The 9374-nt window shown below is 33.8% G+C and overlaps 1 protein-coding gene across 1 annotated transcript in view; it reads right to left on the bottom strand.

Annotated features, from left to right (window-relative positions):
• Positions 1-7607, bottom strand: part of LOC117121215 — a 10884-nt gene extending 3277 nt beyond the window's left edge. Inside the window, exons 1-5 of the mRNA XM_033266341.1 lie at positions 7543-7607; positions 7385-7456; positions 4326-4380; positions 3131-3876; positions 179-383 (exon numbers count right to left, since the gene is read on the bottom strand). Of these exons, the coding sequence (XP_033122232.1) occupies positions 179-377 (199 nt within the window). The 5' untranslated portion in view covers positions 378-383; positions 3131-3876; positions 4326-4380; positions 7385-7456; positions 7543-7607. The remainder of the gene's footprint in view (positions 1-178; positions 384-3130; positions 3877-4325; positions 4381-7384; positions 7457-7542) is intronic.
• Between the last annotated feature and the right edge of the window lie 1767 nt (positions 7608-9374).

The raw sequence follows: 9374 nt of genomic DNA, 5'->3' as shown, positions 1-9374 counted from the left end.
CATACAGCCCCTGTTGTGGACAGACGACGGTACCTGGTACCGGTTTACTGGGTAGCTCAGACATGCAGAGACCCTTAGGGGAGAAGAAAGTTACTGTACGAGCTAATAGTCCACAGCGCTTCTGTATAAAGCGCTATATAAATCGAACTACATTACACATTACATTACAAGAACTTACCATTCTTATTCCAACTAGATAATAGTTTACGGGGCTGAATTGTTTTTAGGAGATCTTTTACATCATCCTCTGTCACAAATTGAAGGTCCTCTTCAGTTTCTACACCATGGCCATTCAACCGCTCTACCACAGCCATAAGCAAATCCTCATTCAGAGATGGCAATACAGACTGTATAGCATTCTTTATGAAATCATCCATTACGCTCTGAAAATTTAGTATTTATAACACAGTTCATGATGCAGTGAAGCAAGCATCAAACCACATATTTTGTATTCTGGTAAAGGATAATAATCTAATAAATTATCAATTTGCACACAACTATATTGTTGTTTATCAGGAGTGTCATAAACCAAAGAATACACACCTAGATCTACCACCTTAACTGACTGACATATTTGTGTAATAAGGTATATTGTTGAGCTACAATAGTTAAGGATCATTTCAATTTTACCAAACACCACACCAGTAGCATTTTCTTCAAGGGGCACAAGCAAACCTTTTTTATATAATGTACCTTTATATATAATACGGTTTAAAACAATAGTGTTTTCTGGAAGGAATTGAAATTCCTTAACAGAGTCTTCAATTTTGCTGTTGTAAGTGGAAACATAAAATTCTATCCCTTTGTCTGCTTGATGTCTTGTAGCAAGAGTGTAGCAAATATTTTTAAAGTTTTGTGATTGCCTAGCACAACGTTTAAAATAAGTATGTTTGCTTTCGAAACGTAAAGTCCAAAGTCTAATAAGAGGGCCAAATTTAAGAATTAGTTGGGGATAATGTAGTAAGAAGTGATGCTTCGGTTTTATCTTATTTTCTGGAAATGCAGAAATTCGTCCTTCAATATAGTCAACAATAAGTACACCCAAGTACGCCACTTGATTGCAACTAATTTTAGGAGCGCAAATTAGGTTCACAAGCTCCCTAAGCTGTAAGACTAATTGCCAAATTGTATCCTCCAATGGATCATTTATTCTGTCACCTACAAAAATAGGCAATAACCTTAGAAGACACCAATTCTGTGCAGCATGACCACCTAATTTTTCCCCTTTAATGTTTACTTCACATGGCTTGTTGTTGGAATCAGTTTCTTGGTATTTGAACTTCCCAATTATTCTATTCAACTGCTGATATGTGAAATATTTCTTGACCTTTACAAAATAATTAACGAATAAAGCTTGGTCTATTGAAACAACACCTTCAAACAAATCATGCCCTGGCTGACATACATAAATATATCTTAACTCATTAAATATTGAATCAAATTTGATTCCAAATGACTCCGAGGAAGGATCATTAAGTTTCTCCTGCACACAATGCTTATAGCTTTCAACAGATCTTATAGGGCCAAGTGATGTTGGATCTAATCGAAAAGTTGAACTATCCAGCAGGCAATAACGACACCAATTTTTAGTTGTACTGAAATTTTCTGTAAACCCCCCATTATTATGGGATCCAAGGTTGCTTTCAAGGTATTATTTATAGGAACATATTCACAAAATGTATGTTTTCCAGTATCGCTTACTCCTAAGTAAATTTGGATAGGTTCCACATAGTGAAATGCTTTTTTGTAGAATGTTTTACATGTTTGATCTGATCTTAATACACCATTATTACATGCACTAAAAAGGTCTTTTTTGGCTAATTCACTAATTATTTGATTAGCCTCATCAGCATTACACATGTTCCTTGAAACAAGCTTCTCATGTAGTTTAGCTACAAAATATGACGGACCGATACAGTGTATTTCTTGGAATTCTTCAATAATTTTTTGAATAGTTGAAGCTGGTAACAAAAATTTGGCATACAATTTCAAATATAATAATTCAAGGGAATTAAGATACATATTTTTGTCAATATTAATGAATTGAGTGAAATCGTCATCATTTTCTTCCTCATCATCATCATCATCGTATGCTTCATTATTATCATAAACTTGAATATCATCTTGAGACAGTAGGTTCTGCAGCTCACTGGATTTTGATTGTGCGTCACTATTTTGTAAATCACACAAAAGTGTAATGGAATGATCTTTGTGTTTTCGGGACAAGTGTGAAGTGAATGATGATTTTATTTTAAATGCTTTCAAACACTTTTTAAATGGACTCAGACTCAGAAGAATACTGGCATATGTCACAAGTATACATACTAAAATTGAAAACAAAAGATTAAAAAAAAAAAAAAAGGCAGGGAAACCCTTTTAGGGAATTCCCAATGTTCTCATTAGCATACCAACAAGCTTACGTAGAGTGATTATTTGATTAGCCTCATCAGCATTACACATGTTCCTTGAAACAAGCTTCTCATGTAGTTTAGCTACAAAATATGACGGACCGATACAGTGTATTTCTTGGAATTCTTCAATAATTTTTTGAATAGTTGAAGCTGGTAACAAAAATTTGGCATACAATTTCAAATATAATAATTCAAGGGAATTAAGATACATATATCGCCAAGAAGTAGTAAACAAACGATAAAAATAGGTCATATCTATAAACCCTCTGTAAACTACAAGTATCATGTTACTTTTCACCATCTATTAACAGGTTTTTACAGGTGTGCCTGCTACATACATCGTACAATAAAGTGTATAATTTACGTATGTTAAAGATTGTTTGAATAATCAAGTTTATAAATTTAGTGCATTAAAAATAATAAAGATTGTTTAAATAATCAGGTTTCTAAATTTCGTGCAAAAAATAGACGGCCAAAAAGAACCCCTCTTGATTGAGCCTAAGGCGATAACCGCGCAGCGCCAGCGGGCAACGTGATGATGCTGAGTACGGGGAAGGAAGAGACCCGCCTAACGAGCCTTATTCTATCATTTAGGTGTCTACAGTAAAAATAAGGTATATTTATGAATATTGTTATCAGTCAGTACTGTAGTAGATACTAGGTTCCTGATATTTTTAAAATAGAACTCGAAATAAAACAATTATCATGCAGTTACTAACCTGGAATACTGTGCGTGGTTATCTGCTGTTCGCCGACCGAGTTTGAGCGCCAAAGATGATGATGACTGATGATGATGCCACACTATCCCATCATGCTCGATAAAAACAGTAAAATACTGGAAAGCCGCGATTTTCCAGTAGTCTACTAAGCTACTGTAAAATATTTGTCAACATTTTGTAAAATACAGTAGACTATTGTATATTTTACTATTTACAGTATGATACCGTAAAATGAAAAATACAGTATGTTACTGTAGTGAATTACAGTAAATTACTGTCAAAACTACAGTGATTTTTAACAGTGTAGGCCTATTTTGACTTAAAACCTAGGCCAGGGTGCTTGGCCTAGAGCGCTAGACCGGCCCCAGCTTAGTCTACAGCACTATAGGCATTTAAGGTTATACTCTTTACACAAACAGTATGTTACATTTGAACTATGCATCATATCCCGGGGTAGGATCGTTCAGGTCCTAAGGCGCAGCCCGCATACCCCTGTGTTGAGTTTTAGTCTATAGCACTACATACTAGCCTAATGGCCATCTGGTGCATGCCCGTAGACATTGGCACGCCCTCTTAAAAATTGCCTAGCTGATAGAGTTCCAGTTTGAAAATCTGCCCACAGTTGGAATATCCTTCCCTGATTGGTTTTGGTCTGCTTTCGTTGGCGCTTTGCCATCTTGCTCTCCGACACCAAACGAATCTGAAGATTTATGACCTCAGACTCTGTCCATAGTGATGCGATGAGCCTTTAAAAAGAAAAAAAAACGCAGGTTTTATTTTTGAACAGAAAAAGAAATGAGTGAAATTTTAAAAAGTTATACTGTATAGCGTTAATTGTTAACAAAATTTAATTAAAATAATAATAATAATAAAATGGTAATAATAATAATAACAATAATAATTTAATAATAATAATAATAATTTAACAATAATAATAATTTAATAATAATAATGTAATAATAATAATAATAATGTAATAATAATATTAATAATAATAATAAAAATAATAGTAATGCAACAATAATTCTTTATAATTATTTATATTTTTGAAGACAATTGTGCAGTCCGATCCAATCAGGTCAGAAAGCGTTTTTTTTTTTGCAAATACAATGCGCTGCACCCTACAAACTTTCCACAGTTGTATGCCAGTTCAAATTACATTTCTGAATACTTAAAATTAAGTAAGCCAACCGACCTGTACATGTTCAGGGCAGAAGAGTGCGTCTTGTGGTTCAATCTGTTATGCCACACTAGAAAAAAAAAGTGGTATAAAAAATTAATAAAAATATGATTAATTAGAAACCCGGGAAAAAGATTAGATAAAACATAAAATATAATTAATTTGCTGTTGATTTTGAGTTACCATTACCAATGTCATGCTTATAAAAGCATTGCAAATGTAGGCCCTATTCATACACACCTTCGAGGTTGTTGTTTGTTCTGATACTCTGCAAAAAGGTACTCCACTGCTGTGGAGACCATGTCCCACCTAGAAAGGTGTTAAATGTTTAGTACCGGTACGCGTTGCAGCACGGTGGTCCGACTAACAAAAGCGATCTGCTTATTATTAAAAGCTATTTATCCACGATTTATTGAGATCGCTGACATATTGAGTATATTGAAGAATGTCCTTTATAGCACATTATATAAGTTGTTTCTTAATTTTGGCAGCCATTTTAAAAAGCGCCCTCAGTTGCCTCCCGAAATCTTCACATTAATAACTTTAGCTAGTTATACTTTACTCCTATCATTACATATTCAAAAGTTGGTCAAACCTACCTCTTCTGTGCTTGCTTTACCCATATATATGTAGTTTATTGGATTTTGGCGGCCATTTTGAAAAAAGCGCCCTCACGCGAAAGTTCTCAGGTTACACCCCTTTTACCTCACATTCTGATTCCCCATAAAAAACTGGTCTAGAAAAACCATATGAGAATTTCTACCTCTCCAAGTGGCACCTATCTCAATTATAGCCTGGTCTAATCGGCACTGCCGCAGTGATAGAGATCCTGTTGCAGACCAGCAGCGAGACTTAAGTCAGACACGCTTTGCAAAGCAGCCAGGCTTTACAAAGCGGTGACGTAGGCATGGCTCTTCCATTTTTAGCATAGGGTAACTTTTTTTTAAGGTAATTAATAATAATAATAATAATATTTATTCGGCAGAGTAAAAAGTATACATACAATATTCTTGCCAGGAGTAAGTAATAGGCATAAGCCCAAACAGTAAGCTGCTCTTACTCCATCATCAAAAACAAATACAATGACAATACAATATAAATATATACAAAAAAGTAAATTCAAAATAAATTGATTTAACTAAAACAAAATGAAAAATAGAGATAATTAATAGAAGTCCGAAATGGATGTGCATTGTTTAATTTCATTAGGAAGTTGTTCCTATAATCTAGGAAAAATAACAAAAGATGAATTTAAAAATGTATTAGTCTTGGCTTTCCAATGTATTAATCGCCCTTCACACCTTTTCATTGATCTCACAAGATTATTAAACGACAATGGACATTGTCCATGCATTATTTTAAAACCTAACGTTAGTCGATATACTTTAAAAATATCCTCCATGCTTAAAATATTCAAAATCCTTAATCTATATAAATATGACGTGTCCAATTTCCTTCCTTTCTGTACATAATTATTTTAGTTGCCTTTTTTTGTACCCTTTCTAGTCTATAAATATTTGAAATTTCAGTAGGTGCCCACATGCAGCAACAGTACGTCATAACCGGTAATATTAAAGTTTTATAAAGATTGAGCATAGCCATCCAAGACATTGCCTTACTACATCTTGAAACAAAACCAAGAAGTCTGCTTGCCTTATTACTAACATAATTCAAATGGGAATGACATGATAACTTATTGTTAATATAAACACCAAGTAGTTTAAATTCAAGGACTTTCAGTTGTTTCAAAATTTATACTATAGTCCCATATAAGAGGCTCTTTACACCTAGATAAACTCATAGTTGCACATTTAGATGCATTTAGCGGCAGTTTGTTAACAATAGACCATTCAACAATCCTATTTAAATCACCCTGAAGCCTAATACAGTCGTCTATTCCATAAATAGGTCTTGAAATCGTATTGTCATCAGCGAATTGAAAAATTGAAGATGTTATACCATATTCAAGGTCACTTACATACATTAAAAATAACAAAGGGCCAATGACTGACCCTTGAGGAACTCCTGATATTACACTCTTCCATTTAGAAGTTTCACCTCTATAGATGACTCTTTGTTTTCTATCTGAAAGAAAGTCCTGAATCCATTTATTTACAGTTTTGTTTATACCAATATTATTAAGCTTTTTAAGTAAACGCTTATGTGGGACCTTATCAAAAGCAGATGAAAAATCTAAGAAAATTACATCTACAATCTTTAGATTCTAAACTTTGAGCCCATGAATGAAATGCCTTTGTGAGTAACAATGCAGTACTATATGCATGTCTAAAACCAAACTGATTATCTGATAATAAATTATTGAACTCTAAGAAATTACTTATTCGTTTACATAAAAGTTTTTCCATAATCTTACAAACATACACATCTAGATGTGTATAAGAGACAGGCCTGATAAACCTCCATCACATTAAATTTTTCAAATTCCATATGGTGTTTTGAGACAATATCAGAGTTGTAAAGTAAGTCATTATCATCATCATCATTACAAAAATTACTAGAAAATTTATCGTTAAATAGGTTTGCTAACTCTTTTGCATCTGTTACAACACCATCATTTATTTTAAAACTTATAACTTCTGAATCTTGTTTAATTGCCCTAATGTATGCCCAAAATTGTTTCATATTTGTAGACGCCTTATTTGAGATATCTAAAACATAATTTCTATGACTACAGTATATGGCTTTTTTCAAACTTCTGCTACAACTTTTAAATTTTTCTGTTGCCTCCTGTGTCTTTAATTTCTTAATTTCTGTAGTAATCCATGGAAATGATTTGGTCTTACTTCTTTTCTTAATAGGCACTGATTCAGAAATTGCCTTATTTATATAACTTATAATACTTTCCCAAATGTTACTAATGTTTTCAAACAGAAAACAATTTTCCCAATTAAAATTATTCAACATAATTTTCATCTTTTCAAAATCTGCATTTTTTAGGGCATATACAGATTTAGTGTCGAATTACATGTCGAAAAATAACAATAATAATAAACATAGTGGTGTCGACGGTAAAAGGATCATGGGAGTGGTTCTCAAATTAAACGAACGCCTACCGTTTATGTATTCTTCAGGAATAAACAAAAAACAGCTTTCGGAATCAAAATCAACGCCACTCACGTCCGTTTCTGTAAAACTTTAAAAAACATTATCAATCTGTTAACTGTAACATTTTCTTATACATTCAGAAGAATTATAATCGTAATGATCATACCTGAAATGTCGGGATGACTGTGTTCCATCTCTTCTATTGTGCTCTTTGTATTGACAGTCAAAGCTTAAAGACATTAATAAATATATACAGCACTACGGTAATTAATAAATTAATACTTTTTTATTAATTTGGCATTCAAAAGGAAATGATGCCATTTTATTTGTAGTTTAACACAAAAAATAGTATTTACCATTTGGTGTATTGATAACTGCTTTATCGAATTCGTCGATGATAATGTTTGTCCTGAAAATACTTTCCATATTATTTATAAATTTAAAGAAATAAACATTTGTAACAATGCTTGTCTTTAAGGTAGGTTGCAGTGCATACTGGTTATCAACTGATTAGATTTTCAGTTACAATTCTGGTGTAGTTACAATTAAAGTTCAATCATCAGTATTGTACAGTATTTAGTAGTTATTATTTATATGAATTAAAGTTCAGTTGTACAGTTAACTCTGAATAAAATGAACATCAGTTGAACTAAAATAACAAGTTTAGTCTGTCTGGTGGGCAAACATTTTCTCTCCTTGGGTAACGTCGTACATGTTCTGCTTTCAGTGTAGATGGTGGTTCCGTAGTTGGTGTGATTGTGGTAGGCATGTATGTTTCCTTGATGTCTGTCGAAGTAAGGCTTTCTGGTTTTGAAGCATCAGTTTCGGTTAATGGTTGTGTGTTATTTGGGCTCAAAGTTTCAGTCGGGGTAACCTTAACTGCAGTGAGCATGCCAAGGGGTATGATCTTCTCGCCAGAATACGTTTTCAAACGAATCGTGGTTTGTTGTAATGGTGGCATAGAGTTAAATATTTTCTTGTAGGTCGTTTCTGGTATGAGAGAAACTGATGAGCCTGTATCCAGCTCCAACGGGATTAGCTTTCCATTTACGGTAGCATCCACTATAATCGGACTACCCTTTGTCTTGTGGTTAACGTGGAATCACTCTTGCTATTTCCTATGTTTTTTATTGTGTGTAGTGTGTGAGTGTGTGTGTAGACATTTATGCAAATGCGCATGCGTCAAAGAAAATTTTTCCGACATTTTGTTTTACATCGCGATGTGAAGTTTCTGCAGAGTTCATTCAGGGCTCACGCTAACCGACCGGAATGTCGGCATGGATGAAACTATTTTGGTTTTACGGCAAGAAAATCATCTGCTGTAGGCATAGGTATTTTGAAGGTCTAAAATAAAACTAAAATGTTTTAATACTTGCTGAAAGTCCATGCGATGTTTTTTTTTTTCTGTTGTATACTAATGAGTATTCATATGAAGGTACTATATCCCCGACAGTTGGCTGTGCAGCAATGTACCCTTTGAATGCAAACTGAAAACAGGTGAAAATATAAAGGCAGCCGACTGTCGGGTACATAACGACTATCTGTGTGTGTGTAGACATTTATGCAAATGCGCATGCGTCAAAGAAAAGTTTTCCGACATTTTGTTTTACATCGCGATGCGAAGATCGATGTGAAGTTTCTGCAGAGTTCATTCAGGGCTCACGCTAACCGACCGGAATGTCGGCATGGATGAAACTATTTTGGTTTTACGGCAAGAAAATCATCTGCTGTAGGCATAGGTATTTTGAAGAAGGCCTAAAATAAAACTAAAATGTTTTAATACTTGCTGAAATACATCGTTTTTTCATTTAGATCTCCATTTTTCACTAAGTCCATGCGACGTTTTTTTTTTCTGTTGTATACTAATGAGTATTCATATGAAGGTACTATATCCCCGACAGTTGGCTGTGCAGCAATGTACCCTTTGAATGCAAACTGAAAACAGGTGAAAATATAAAGGCAGCCGACTGTCGGGTACATAACGACTATCTAGCTTTC

This window comes from Anneissia japonica, unplaced genomic scaffold (genome assembly GCF_011630105.1).
Source record: "Anneissia japonica isolate Jap-2015-1 unplaced genomic scaffold, ASM1163010v1 scaffold284710_len19254_cov147, whole genome shotgun sequence".
NCBI classification, from domain to species: Eukaryota; Metazoa; Echinodermata; class Crinoidea; order Comatulida; family Comatulidae; genus Anneissia; species Anneissia japonica.
Note: the sequence above shows the minus strand (reverse complement) of the source record. Positions and strands in the feature narration are given on the sequence as shown.